This window comes from Osmerus mordax, chromosome 7 (assembly GCF_038355195.1).
Source record: "Osmerus mordax isolate fOsmMor3 chromosome 7, fOsmMor3.pri, whole genome shotgun sequence".
Lineage (NCBI taxonomy): Eukaryota > Metazoa > Chordata > Actinopteri > Osmeriformes > Osmeridae > Osmerus > Osmerus mordax.
In genome coordinates, this window is record NC_090056.1 from 20156030 (window position 1) to 20170642 (window position 14613).

Below are 14613 nucleotides of genomic sequence, written 5' to 3' on the forward strand. Positions count from 1 at the left end.
TTCTCCCAGACTTGCTTGTTTACAGAAACTTGTTTCTTATTTGTATACATGCAGAGCTGCGATCTGGCTCCTGATCAGAGGAGAGCAAAGTAAACTGAGGTTTAATTATTTCATTACTGTATCAATATTATCGATTTTGTTGTTCCCTGGAGTGGACCTGTTGATGTCAACATTGCTGTTATGTGAGATTAGAGAAACTTAGATATAAGCCTGCAGATTCTCTCCTCTTCCACCTCTCCTTCTCCTCTTCGACCTCTCCTTCTCCTCTTCCACCTCTCCTTCTCCTCTTCCACCCCTCCTTCTCCTCTTCCACCCCTCCTTCTCCTCTTCCACCTCTCCTCCTCCTCTTCCACCTCTCCTTCTCCTCTTCCACCTCTCCTTCTCCTCTTCGACCTCTCCTTCTCCTCTTCGACCTCTCCTTCTCCTCTTCCACCTCTCCTCCTCCTCTTCCACCTCTCCTTCTCCTCTTCCACCTCTCCTTCTCCTCTTCCACCTGTCCTCCTCCTCTTCCACCTCTCCTTCTCCTCTTCCACCTCTCCTTCTCCTCTTCCTCTCCTCCTCCTCTTCCACCTCTCCTTCTCCTCTTCCTCTCCTTCTCCTCTTCCTCTCCTTCTCCTCTTCCTCCTCTCCTTCTCCTTCTCCTTCTCCTCTCCTTCTCCTCTTCCACCTCTCCTTCTCCTCTTCCTCCTCTCCTTCTCCTCTCCTTCTCCTCTTCCTCTCCTTCTCCTCTTCCTCTGCTTCTCCTCTTCCTCTCCTTCTCCTCTTCCACCTCTCCTTCTCCTCTTCCTCTCCTTCTCCTCTTCCACCTCTCCTTCTCCTCTTCCTCTCCTTCTCCTCTTCTTTCATTCCTGTGAAGGCCTCAGTGAGGGTGTAGGGACCCATGTAACATTCAAGACAGCTCTCTCTTTTTTCCCTCTTATTTTGACTCCTTTTCTGCATTTCCCCTCCCTCCTCTCCTTCTCCTCTTCCTCTCCTTCTCCTCTTCCACCTCTCCTTCTCCTCTTCCTCCTCTCCTTCTCCTCTTCCACCTCTCCTTCTCCTCTTCCACCTCTCCTTCTCCTCTTCCTCCTCTCCTTCTCCTCTTCCACCTCTCCTTCTCCTCTTCCTCTCCTTCTCCTCTTCCACCTCTCCTTCTCCTCTTCCTCTCCTTCTCCTCTTCCACCTCTCCTTCTCCTCTTCCTCTCCTTCTCCTCTTCTTTCATTCCTGTGAAGGCCTCAGTGAGGGTGTAGGGACCCATGTAACATTCAAGACAGCTCTCTCTTTTTTCCCTCTTTCTTTGACTCCTTTTCTGTATTTCCCCTCCCTCTCTCACTCCTTCTATCCTCCCCATTCTCCCCCTCTCACTCCCTCTCTCCTCCCCATTCTCCCCCTCTCTCCTCCCCATTCTCCCCCTCTCTCACTCCCTCTCTCCTCCCCATTCTCCCTCTCTCCTCCCCATTCTCCCCCTCTCTCCTCCCCATTCTCCCCCTCTCTCACTCCCTCTCTCCTCCCCATTCTGCCCCTCTCTCACTCTCTCTCTCTCCTCCCTCTTCCTTTCTCTCCCCCTTCTCCCCCTCCCTCTCTCTGTCTCTCTCCCCCCCTCTCCCTCTCTCTCTGCGGCAGGCTGCCAAATCCTCGTCAGCCTGTTCATTTCCATCCAGTGCAGAAAAACAAGGTCTAGAGTTCAGTTCTGCTGTGTGTGTAGCTGAGATCTGGGGCATGGGAGAGGAGATCTACCCTCCACCCTCCCTCCTTCTTTCCCCCCTTCCCTCCATCCCTCCCCTCCATGTATGTGTGAACCTGCGTGTTGGTGTAAACGCGTATGTGTGTATGTGTGAGTGTGTGCCCACCTGTTTTCTATTGCAGCTCAGCTTCATCCTCGATCATTAAGTTCTCACACAGCCAGACAAACGTGCACAATTATGCGTCACTGTAGAGTGTGTGTGTGTGTGTACCATAACTAGGTCTGTATGTGTGTGTGTTCTCTAGGCATGCTTTGCACTGACCGGCCAATCAGAGCGGTGCATTTAGGGACTGCCTCAGCCAATGAGGAGGTTGCATCTGTACAGTTTTAAAAAGAGAAGCAGTTGGGTCTCACATTGTGATTTAATATTCTCACACACACACGTGCGCGCGCGTGCGCGCGCGCGCACACAATATACACACACACACACATTGTGTATGTACACATTGGGGGCCCCACCCGAGTGCCTTCTGGGTCATCGGCTCCATGTTCTGATGTCCGCTCAACTAACATCAACACCTCCTCCATTTTTTATTGGACTGTACTCTTAGACCCTGTCTCTACTCTACTGTGTTAGACTCTACTCTACTGTGTTAGACCCTGTCTCTACTCTACTGTGTTAGACTCTACTCTACTGTGTTAGACTCTACTCTACTGTGTTAGACTCTACTTTACTGTGTTAGACTCTACTTTACTGGACTCTACTGTAGGATACTCTACTGTACCCTACAGTACTGTCTGTACCAAGCTCTATTATCACATACATTCTCTCTCTCTCACACACACACACACACACACACACACACACGGGTCATAGTGTAAGAGGTGATGGACATAGCGACCCTGCGGTTCCCATGGTGACCCGGGGATGTGCAGGTGCATTTAAGTGTGACACGTGTTGACTCAGAGTGTGTGTTTGTGCAGCTGTGTGTTGGTGTGTGCAGGCCACAGGCGTGACCCCCCCCCCCCCCATTCCCCCGCTGTGCTGGGACACACAGTACCAGGACACTTCCATCTGTACACACACACACCCTGACCCCAGCCTGTCGCCATCACTGTTGATCTGTGTTTCTGTACAGCACGGTGTGTTTCTGTACAGCACGGTGTGTTTCTGTACAGCACGGTGTGTTTCTGTACAGCACGGTGTGTTTCTGTGCAGCACGGTGTGTTTCTGTGCAGCACGGTGTGTTTCTGTGCAGCACGGTGTGTTTCTGTGCAGCACGGTGTGTTTCTGTACAGCACGGTGTGTTTCTGTGCAGCACGGTGTGTTTCTGTGCAGCACGGTGTGTTTCTGTACAGCACGGTGTGTTTCTGTGCAGCACGGTGTGTTTCTGTACAGCACGGTGTGTTTCTGTACAGCACAGTGTGTTTCTGAGAGGCCAGACCAGTAGACTCAAGGAGCTCCAGGCAGGATGAACACACACCTCTGAGCAGACTGAGAGGAAGATAAGCAAAGTTGTGGGACTGGTCCCGTGTGTGTGTGTGTGTGTGTGTGTATGTTCGCACATGCGTGGGTGGGAGTGTTTGTCGTACTAATGTACGTGTGTGTTGATAACATGCGTGCTTGTGTGTAACTCTGACCTTTAGCATAGATTCTGAGTAGTTTGTCTGAGAAACTAGCTTATGGCTTCTTGGAAAAAGAGAAGGAATGACAGGTGGAGAAGGAGGTAGAGAAGGAGAGAGAGAAAGAGGGGGAGAGAAGGAGAGAGAAGGAGAGGGAGAAAGAGGGGGAGAGAAGGGGAGAGAGAGAGAGAGGGAGGGAGAGAGAAGGAGAGGGAGGAAGAGGGGGAGAGAAGGATAGAGGGAGGGTGTGAGGGAGAGAGGGAGGGAGAGAGGACCAGGTCCAGCCTTCATCAACACTAGAAAAACAACTTGTTTGTTCAAGCTGAGAGTGAGAGCAGAGAGGAGAGAACAGCTGGAATCTAACCCTCCTGGAGTCTCGCTCTGGACAGCTGCTGGGGGGGTTAATCACCTGTTAACCAAACCTGGCAACCCGACCCCTCTCTTTCACTCTCTCAATGAATAAGGATTCACAGAGATTGAGCTCATTTCAATATGGATCATGGTGTGAACCATCAACATGTCTTCCTCTCTCGCCCATACACACACACACACACACAAGCTAATGAACGAGCTAAGTGTTCATTTTCTTGTTAAAACAACCACATTGTTCCAGTCTTGTGTTTTACTCTTGCCATTATTATCTCTGTCTTCCTTATTATCTTTCTCTCTCCCTCGTTTTCTCTCACTTTCTCATTTTCTTTTTTATATTTATTTCTGGATCTCTCTGACCTTCTTCCTCTCTCCTTTTCTCGCTTTCCAATTGATCTCCCCCATCTCTCTCCACATCTCCCCCATCTCTCTCCACATCTCCCCCATCTCTCTCCACATCTCCCCCATCTCTCTCCACATCTCCCCCATCTCTCTCCACATCTCCCCCCATCTCTCTCTCCGTGCTGGTGTGTTAGATGGTTCAGGTCAGGCAGAGCTGATGGTCTGTGGTGTTCTGTATTGCTTCTATGATATTTATTTAATTACCAGAGGCAGATGCTGTGTGTGTGTGTCACTGCGTGTGTGTTTGTGTGCAAGTGTGTGTCCTTGCACGTGTGTGTGATACAAAACCAGTTCTAGTCTAATGCTGGGTTCTCCGTATCTCATGCATTTAGGATCATGTCCCTGACACAGGTCTCTAAAACCAGCCGACACACACCTCAACCTCCCTCACACACACACCCCACACACACGCTGTGTCCTGGCTAACTTCTCCCTGCCGCCCTCTCCCCAGTGATGGAGACCATGACTGTGAGTGCCTCGGCCTCAGGGCTGGACGAGTTCGACCGCAACGCTCCCAGGATCTGCGGCGTGTGCGGAGACAAGGCCACCGGGTTCCACTTCAACGCCATGACCTGCGAGGGCTGCAAGGGATTCTTCAGGTCAGATCCCGGGCTCATGGACGTCTATCTGTCCTCCTGTCTGTCTCTGCTCTCTCTCTCGTTCGGTCTCCCTGTCTCTCCATCTGCCTCTCTCGTTCTTTCTACCTGTCTCTCCATCTGCCTCTCTCGTTCGGTCTCCCTGTCTCTCCATCTGCCTCTCTCGTTCGGTCTCCCTGTCTCTCCATCTGCCTCTCTCGTTCTTTCTACCTGTCTCTCCATCTGCCTCTCTCGTTCGGTCTCCCTGTCTCTCCATCTGCCTCTCTCGTTCGGTCTCCCTGTCTCTCCATCTGCCTCTCTCGTTCGGTCTCCCTGTATCTCCATCTGCCTCTCTCGTTCTTTCTACCTGTCTCTCCATCTGCCTCTCTCGTTCGGTCTCCCTGTATCTCCATCTGCCTCTCTCGTTCTGTCTCCCTGTCATGGAGAGATTGAGACACCCTGGACACAGGGATGTATCTCTTGTCTTTGTCTCTCTGTGTCTCTCTGGACACATGGATATATCTCCTGTCTTTGTCTGTCTGTCTCTCTCACACACACCCTCTCGATATGGCTTTCTTCTGTTGGTCTCTCCCTATGTGTTTTTCCATCTCTCCATTTCCCTGCCTTGCTCTTCTCCCTCTCTCCTCGTTCTCTTCACGCTCCCCTTTGATGCTGTTCTCATTAACCTGATCTTAGCTGCCCCCCCTTCACCTGTCAGCTGCCAATCAAACACCATCTTCCTGGGCGCGCAGCCTAGCCTTCTGCTGTGTGTGTGTGTGTGTGTGTGTGGTCAGTGAAGGGGATCCTGGTGTAGTAGTGTAGAGTACTTTGTGTATGTGTGTGTGTGCATTTTATGGTGAATTATGTGTGTGTGTGCATGTTTAAATGTGGTTTTGTGTGTATATATTTTTCTGGTGAAGTGTTTGTGTGTGCGTGTGTGCGTGTGTGCGTGTGTGCGTGCGTGCGTGTGTGGTGGGTGTGCGTGCGCCTGTGTGTGTGCGTGCGTGCGTGTGTGTGTGTGGTGGGTCCAGGCTGTAAATGGGATTCTCTATTCCATGTTGAGCCGTTTCAAAGAGCTTGCTTCGTGACGGCTCATAAACATTTTCACTGAGAAGGCTAGTGTGGCTTTATAAGATGTGTGTGTGTGTGTGTGTGTGTGTGTGTGAATCTGATGTGTTTGTGTTTGTGTGTGTGTGTGTGTGTGTGTGTTGTTTACCTAATTACTCTAGCCCTACCTGTCTACAACCAACTAACTTGTTACAAATTGCAAATACATTTTTGTTGGGGCAGTTGATGTAGTTGGTGAAGTTTGCATAGTTGATGTTGGTGTAGATGAAATGTGTGTTGTTGTAGTTGATGAAGAGTGTGTAGTTGATGATGATGATGTGTGTGTGTAGCTGATGTGTGTGTGTGTGTGTGTGTGTGTATCTGATGTGTGTGTGTGTGTGTGTGTATCTGATGTGTGTGTGTGTGTGTGTATCTGATGTATGTGTGTGTGTATCTGATGTGTGTGTGTGTGTGTGTGCTCTAGGCGGAGCATGAAGAGGAAGGCCAGCTTCACCTGTCCCTTCAACAGTAGCTGCACCGTCACCAAGGACAACCGCCGCCACTGCCAGGCCTGCCGTCTGAAGCGCTGCGTGGACATCGGCATGATGAAGGAGTGTGAGTACACACATCTACATTAAGTCATTTAGCAGACGCTCTTATCCAGAGCCACTTACAGTAAGTACAGGGACATTCCCCCCGAGGCAAGTAGAGTGAAGTGCCTTGCCCAAGGACACAACGTCATTTTACACGGCTGGGAATCGAACCAACAACCTTCTGATTAATAGCTCGACTCCCTAACCGCTCAGCCATCTGACTCCTCATCTGACACACACACACACAACCAGGAGTCCCCACAAGGATAGTTGAACAAGACCCCAAACACACATTCAGACACACTTTCACACACACACACACACACACGTGCTTACACACTCACACATTGACATTCACACGCACACACACATTAAATAACCCTTTCACAAACATGTTTAAACACACACACACAGGTGCCAGGAAGTGCTTCATAAACAAGCGTCTCAGTTGGATGATAGGATGTGCTGAGCTGACCAGGCCAGGTGGACACGCTCAGCTGTAACCAGAGAAGCAGCTCGCTGCTAAGGCCGTGGTGTGGATGAGCATCATGCATCATTCCACAGACGCACACAAACCACAGCACGCTGACACGCAAACCACATCACGCTGACACGCAAACCACAGCACGCTGACACGCAAACCACAGCACGCTGACACGCAAACCACAGCACGCTGACACGCAAACCACAGCACGCTGACACGCAAACCACAGCACGCTGACACACAAACCACAGCACGCTGAAGAAATAGAAGAAACTGGGGAGGAGAGGATATAAGGAACAGGGAGGAGGAGGAGAGGATAGAAGAAACAGGGAGGAGGAGAAGATAGAAGAAACGGAGGAGGAGGAGAAGATAGAAGAAATGGAGGAGGAGGAGAAGATAGAAGAAACAGGGAGGAGGAGAAGATAGAAGAAACGGAGCAGGAGGAGAGGATAGAAGGAACAGAGGAAAGAGGAGGGCAAGTGGAATAGATTTGGACTGTCCTCGGTCAGGGATCTTGCTGTGTATTTGAGGATCTGTATCCTGGCTTCTGTCCCTGACTAGATACTGTTGATCTGGACAACACTGCGTCTGATTGGTCGGTTCTGGGCTTCGCCCAATCCCGCGGCTGGATCCCACCCACGTAGTGTTGATTCTTCCTCTTCAAAGGCCCGCCGCTCTCAGCCACCCTGTCCACAGTTGCTAGTGTGGCAGTCAACCCTACCCTTCTGTCTCTCCCTCCCTCCATCCCTCTCTCTCTCTGCCTTTCTCTCCTTTCATCCCTCCCTCCCTCTCCTTCCCTCACTCTAGTGTAGCTCCCTCTTCCTCCATCCCTTTCTCTCCCCCTTAATCTCTCCCTCCCTTCATCTCTATCATCTCTATCTCTATAGCTCCCTCTCCCTCACTCATCTCAGGCCAAGTGGGTGAGGGTGTAAACAAATTACACTTCCTGTGCAACAAGGAGGGCAGGCCCGGAGCCAGGTCTCTCCTAGCCGTGTCTTATCATCCTGGCATCACCGTCGCTGTGTTTGGATGTGTGAGAGGAAATAGCGATCAACAACAATGTCCTCATCCTGGTACTTAACTGTGTCTTAAGTGGAAGAAACGCCACATATCATCCAATCAGCACTTTAGAACAGAAGTAAGGGGGGTCTAGAGCAGCTAGTTACCACAAGAATGGTGTTTACGCACAAAGTGTCAAGAGCGTGTAGCGAATTTGCTTTCGTGTTCCTGGTAAACGTCTCTATTTCCCGTTTTTCCTGGCTCTCCACTTCAAAGTCCGACTGCGTTTTGCCAGATGACCAATCTGCTCATGCGAAATAGATGTGGACAAACTTTCGATAAACAAGAATGTTGTTTTAGTTTTTCTCGCGAATCCTTCCTAACCGCCCGCTCGCCCCTCGCTTGGCTCTGGTGCTGCCCGCTGCTTCCCTCGCCGTCTTGGCAGCGCAGCTCTGCCGTGTTGGCTCCGCCAGCGCTAGCAGAGCAGGAGGGTGAGAGGATGGTAGCGGCCAGATTGTGTAGCGCCAGACTAGGAAAGAGCCGCGATGCTGATGCTATTATGGCTAATGAGTCTCTCAGTGGTGTTGTGGTTGATCGCAGCCAAGTTTGGCCAGCTCGTTAGCGGGCTTGCTGTGGCGCTGGTAACATGGCATTCTTACACAAGCTTGTTAGCATGCTAGCTGGTTGGTGTTGGTATGGCATTGTTACACTAGCATTCATTTAGTCTCAGTCTATTTTGCCACACTGTAACTAATAGTCCATATCACATTTGAGTTGATTTGTTCAGATTGTTTTCTAGTTTCTGTCGAGAGACCTCGATATCTGGGCATATTAGTCCACTCAATATCATTTAGGCCCATCTCATCGTATAAAAACACTGTTGCTGTCTTGTATTACACTGTATACAATTACCCTCGCTAACCTTACTCGTGTTCAATTCAATTCACTGCATTAATCCCAGAGGAAATTCAAGCGTTCTGGTTACACCATGTATGGAATTACAGAACAAAAGACAAAACAGGTAAAATATACACAAAAGCAACAATAATTCTAATCAGAAGTATCACAACAAAAGAAGGAATTTAATCTGTTGTTACTTTCTATCCTGCACGCTTCTGCAGTCTAATACAATATGCAGGGACACATGCCGTTCTGTCTTCATGCACCTTTGCAGCTGTGAGGCCAGTGCTGTCTTTCTCTGTCATATGCCCCAGCAACTCAAACCACGTGGTCTCTCTCTCTCTCACACACACACACACACACACACACACACACACACACACACACACACACACACACACACACACACACACCTACATATACACACTCACACACACCTATATATGCATTACACACACACACACACCTACATATACACTATACACACTCACACACACACCTATATATGCATTATATAAACACTCAAACACACACAGGCAAAGGCCCACACACACACACGTGTATATAAATACACACACAGATGTACACACACACTTTCCCTCAGCATAAATAAACCAGTAGGCTCCGTGTAGCATGTGAAGCGAGCTGAACCTTTGCTCCGTCGCCAGCCAGTCATGACAACGGCAGCTCTCCTCCCATGACCCCAGAAACAGGAAGTAACCACGTTGCTGGTGAAGGAATGAACAACAAGAAGAAAACATTGACAGGATTCTCTCGTGTCAGTCCTTTGTTTGGTGTTGCGTGTGTGTGGGGGCGTGGTTACTGAGGTCAGGTGAAGACTACAGGCAGTGGAAGCACAGTTCCAGTGATAGTATGTTTACAGTATTTTACTGTCTTGGTAAAAAACGGCCCACACACACTGGGAGGTGTCAAGATGCTGAATTCTCTCCTCTCTCTCCTCCTATCTCTCTCCTCCTATCTCTCTCCTCCTATCTCTCTCCTCTCTCTCCTCCTCTCCCCCACTTCTCTTCCCATCCTTCTTGTTTCCCCCCCACTCCCAATCTCTCCTCCCTCCTGCTCCTCTCCCAATCCCCCCCACACTCCTCCCTCCACACCATCCTCCTGCTCCTCTCCCGCTCTCCATCTCTCCCTCCCAGTCATCCTGACAGACGAGGAGGTACAGAGGAAGAAGGACATGATCCAGAAGAGGAAGGAGGAGGAGGCGGCGAGGGAGGCCCAGCGCCCCCGTCTGAGTGAGGAGCAGAGCCAGGTCATCTCCTCCCTGGTGGAGGCCCACCACAAGACCTACGATGACTCTTATTCCGACTTCAACCGCTTCAGGGTAACACACACGCGCTAAGATACACACACACATCCTCACATACACTCTGGTCTCACACACTCACTCTGGTCTCACACACTCATGGTCAAACACACTCCCATGGTGTCACACACACACGGCTACGTGCTTGTGTGGTTAAAGTATTAAAGTGTGTGTGTGTGTGTGTGTGTGTGTGTGTGTGTGTGTGTGTGTGTGCAGCCCCCGGTGAGGGAGGGTCCAGTGACCCGCAGTGCCAGCCGTGCTGCTTCTCTCCACTCTCTGTCTGACGCCTCCTCTGACTCCTTCAACCACTCTCCAGGTAACACACACACACACTCTCCAGGTAACACACACTCCAGGTAACACACACACACACTCTCCAGGTAACACACACTCCAGGTAACACACACACACACACTCCAGGTAACACACACTCCAGGTAACACACACACACACACTCCAGGTAACACACACTCCAGGTAACACACACACACTCTCCAGGTAACACACACTCACACACACTCTCCAGGTAACACACACACACTACAGATAACACACACACACTCTCCAGGTAACTCACACTCACACACACTCTCCAGGTAACTCACACTCACACACACTCTCCAGGTAACACACACACACTCCAGGTAACACACACACAATCCAGGTAACACACACAAACACACACACACTCTCCAGATAACACACACACACTCTCCAGGTAACACACACTCACACACACTCTCCAGGTAACTCACACTCACACAAACTAGCTCTCCAGGTAACACACACACACACCTACTCTCCATGTAACACACACACCAGATTAGATTCCTCGACCAAGACATGAAACACTAGTTTTCGTCAGACAGAAACACAAAAATGTTTCATATCTGATTGGAAACCAAATCTCTTTTTCTCCATCTCTCTACCCCTCCTCTCTCTCCCTCCTTCTTTCATCCCTCTCTCCCTCTTTCTCAACCTCATTCCTCCCTCCCTCTTTATCATCCCCACCTCCTCAATCTATGTCTCCCCCTCTCTCTCCTCTCACTCTGAATATCTTTCTCCCTCCTCTCTCCCTCCCTTCTAAATGTCATCTCACATTCTCATCACCACTCCGCCCCATCCCCCCCTCCCTGCAGAGTCAGTGGACACTAAGCTGATGAACTTCAGCAGTCTGCTGATGATGTACCAGGACAGCGCTGGAGGCAGTCCTGACTCCAGCGAGGAACACAACTCCAAGCTGTCCATGCTGCCTCACCTGGCTGACCTGGTCAGCTACAGCATTCAGAAGGTCATCGGCTTCGCCAAGATGATCCCCGGCTTCAGGTACACACACACACACAGGTCCGTTGCAGGCAGGTATGTTACGGATGTGTTAGGGGTGTGTTAGTGTGGTATCATCCTGAGTACCTCTCAGTGGAGACAGGGAGGGAGCCTGGCAGGAATACACTGGTCCCTGTGTGTGTGTGTGTGTGTGTGTGTGTGTGTGTGTGTGTGTGTGTGTGTGTGTGTGTGTGTGTGTGTGTGTGTGTGTGTGTGTGTGTGTGTGTGTGTGTGTGTGTGTGTGTGTGTGTGTGTGTGTGTGTGTGTGTGTGTGTGTGTGTGTGTGTGTGTGTGTGTGTGTGTGTGTGTGTGTGTGTGTGTGTGTGTGTGTGTGTGTGTGTGTGTGTGTGTGTGTGTGTGTGTGTGTGTGTGTGTGTGTGTGTGTGTGTGTGTGTGTGTGTGTGTTATTGGAGTCAGGGTACAGCACATGCTGTACGGGGCAGCGTAACTTTGTTGTCCTGGTTACCATAGAACCCAGTGTTCTCTCCTGCCTGGAACATTCTAGAACACTGAGGCCCCTCTGAACGCAGGGGGACTGTGAGTGTGTTTGTGGTAACCAGGGCGCTCCCTCAGGCTTTGACCTCGTATGACTGAAGAAAGGAGCACCACCAGGGACAGAGAGGAAGGGGAATTATCAAGACAAAACACTCCCCAGTGGAGGGAAAGATCCACAGCCAGGCCCTGTCTCACCGGGGGCTCTCTGGGCCTGATGGAAGAGGGGAACAGGGTCAGGATCCGTCTCACCGGGGGCTCTCTGGGCCTGATGGAAGAGGGGAACAGGGTCAGGCCCTGTCTCACCGGGGGCTCTCTGGGCCTGATGGAAGAGGGGAACAGGGTCAGGATCCGTCTCACCGGGGGCTCTCTGGGCCTGATGGAAGAGGGGAACAGGGTCAGGATCCGTCTCACCGGGGGCTCTCTGGGCCTGATGGAAGAGGGGAACAGGGTCAGGCCCTGTCTCACCGGGGGCTCTCTGGGCCTGATGGAAGAGGGGAACAGGGTCAGGATCCGTCTCACTGGGGGCTCTCTGGGCCTGATGGAAGAGGGGAACAGGGTCAGGATCCGTCTCACCAGGGGCTCTCTGGGCCTGATGGAAGAGGGGAACAGGGTCAGGATCCGTCTCACCGGGGGCTCTCTGGGCCTGATGGAAGAGGGGAACAGGGTCAGGATCCGTCTCACCGGGGGCTCTCTGGGCCTGATGGAAGAGGGGAACAGGGTCAGGATCCGTCTCACCGGGGGCTCTCTGGGCCTGATGGAAGAGGGGAACAGGGTCAGGATCCGTCTCACCAGGGGCTCTCTGGGCCTGATGGAAGAGGGGAACAGGGTCAGGATCCGTCTCACCGGGGGCTCTCTGGGCCTGATGGAAGAGGGGAACAGGGTCAGGATCCGTCCAATGCAGCTCCCACCCTGGACGCTCTCCCTCCTGCTTCCTCGTTAGCCGGCCGGGGAGCGGGAATCTTCCCCTGGATCACCTGACCCCGTGCTCCAGGGTTGCCACACGTGTGTGTCTGTGTGCGTTACAGTGTTTGTATGTGTGTGTGCGTTACGGTGTTTGTGTGTGTTTGTAAGATAATATAACCCATAGATACGAAAATGCTAATGAACTATTATTTTGTGTGTGTATGTCTCTCTGTGTGTGTATGTCTCTCTGTGTGTGTATGTCTCTGTGTGTGTGTGTGTGTGCTGCAGAGACCTGACTGCGGATGACCAGATAGCTCTGCTGAAGTCGAGCGCCATTGAGATCATCATGCTGCGATCCAACCAGTCCTTCAGCCTGGATGACATGTCCTGGAGCTGTGGAGGCCCCGACTTCAAGTACTGCATCACCGACGTCACCAAGGGTCAGCACACACACACACACACGCAGAGACACACACACACAGATAGACACTTGGTGACAGAAAAGCACACACATACTTACCTGCACCCACACCACTTTTCTCTGTCTCTCATAAATAAACTCTGACTGTGCATGTGTGTGTGCGTATGGCTGTGTGTGTGTATACTTCTGTGTGTGTGTGTAGCGGGTCACACTCTGGACCTGCTGGAGCCGCTGGTAAAGTTCCAGGTGGGGCTGAAGAAGCTGAACCTCCACGAGGAGGAACATGTGCTGCTGATGGCCATCTGCCTGCTGTCCCCAGGTACAGGAGGGGGGGGTGAGAGAGGGAGAGAGGGAGGGAGGGAGGGAGGGAGGGAGGGAGGGAGGGAGGGAGGGAGGGAGGGAGGGAGGGAGGGAGGGAGGGAGGGAGGGAGGGAGGGGGGGAGGGGGAGGGGGGGGGAACGGAGGGGGGTGTGAGAGAGGGGGAGAGGGAGGGGGGAGAGAGACAGAGGGAGGGGGGAGGGGGGAGGGAGGGAGGGAGGGGGAGGGGGGGTGAGGGAGAGGGAGGGAGAGAGAGGAAGGGAGGGGTGAGAGAGAGGGAGAGGGAGGGTGGGGTGAGAGGGAGGGAAGGAGAGAGAGAGAGAGGGAGGGGAGAGAGGGAGGGAGGGGGGGTGAGAGAGAGGGAGAGGGAGGGAGGGAGAGAGAGGGGGAGGGGTGAGAGAGAGAGAGAGAGAGGGAGGTAGAGAGGGAGAGGGTGTTTGGGTGAATGTCTATGTGTGTATTTTCAAATACACTCCCCTCTCCCTAGATCGTCCGGGGGTCCAGGACCATGTGAAGATCGAGCAGCTCCAGAACCAGCTGTCTGAGGTCCTCCAGGCCTACATCCGGGTCAACCACCCCGGCGGTCATCTGCTCTACGCCAAGATGATCCAGAAGCTGGCCGACCTGCGCAGCCTGAACGAGGAGCACTCCAAGCAGTACCGCTCGCTGTCCTTCCAGCCGGAGCACAGCATGCAGCTTACCCCCCTGGTCCTGGAGGTGTTCGGCAGTGAGGTGTCCTAGTACCCCCCCCCCCCCCCCCAGGGGGCCTCTAAACATACCCCCCCTCCCACAGGGCCCCCTTAATACACCCCCCTCTACACCTTCCCCCCAGGGCCCCCAAACAAGCCCCCTACACCCCCTACATATACTCACCATGGCCCCTTTAACAAGCAACCCTCACCTCTAACCCATTTACAGCCCTTACTCACTCCCTAAATGTACCTCCCAAAACCCGATCCCAGGGCTCCTTAATCAAGCCCTCTGACCCCCCCTCACCCTCCAGTCTTTCCCAGCCCCCCAGGGGTCCCCAGCGTCCCCCATCCCTCCTCCAGGTCTACCACCTCCGACCAGATAGAAGCAGGAGGAGAGGCTGGTAGAAGAGGAGTGAAGGAGGAGAGGAAGGAGGAAGCGGAGGGGGGGGGGGTGAAACATTTTATAGAAGTAGGGGGCGGG

The 14613-nt window shown here is 52.2% G+C and overlaps 1 protein-coding gene across 1 annotated transcript in view; it reads left to right on the top strand.

Moving 5' to 3' along the window:
- Positions 1 to 14181, top strand: part of LOC136945770 (vitamin D3 receptor A) — a 33118-nt gene extending 18937 nt beyond the window's left edge. Inside the window, exons 2-9 of the mRNA XM_067239792.1 lie at positions 4510 to 4657; positions 6165 to 6295; positions 9814 to 9998; positions 10197 to 10296; positions 11120 to 11306; positions 12990 to 13141; positions 13325 to 13441; positions 13928 to 14181. Of these exons, the coding sequence (XP_067095893.1) occupies positions 4512 to 4657; positions 6165 to 6295; positions 9814 to 9998; positions 10197 to 10296; positions 11120 to 11306; positions 12990 to 13141; positions 13325 to 13441; positions 13928 to 14181 (1272 nt within the window). The 5' untranslated portion in view covers positions 4510 to 4511. The remainder of the gene's footprint in view (positions 1 to 4509; positions 4658 to 6164; positions 6296 to 9813; positions 9999 to 10196; positions 10297 to 11119; positions 11307 to 12989; positions 13142 to 13324; positions 13442 to 13927) is intronic.
- Positions 14182 to 14613: the final 432 nt, after the last annotated feature.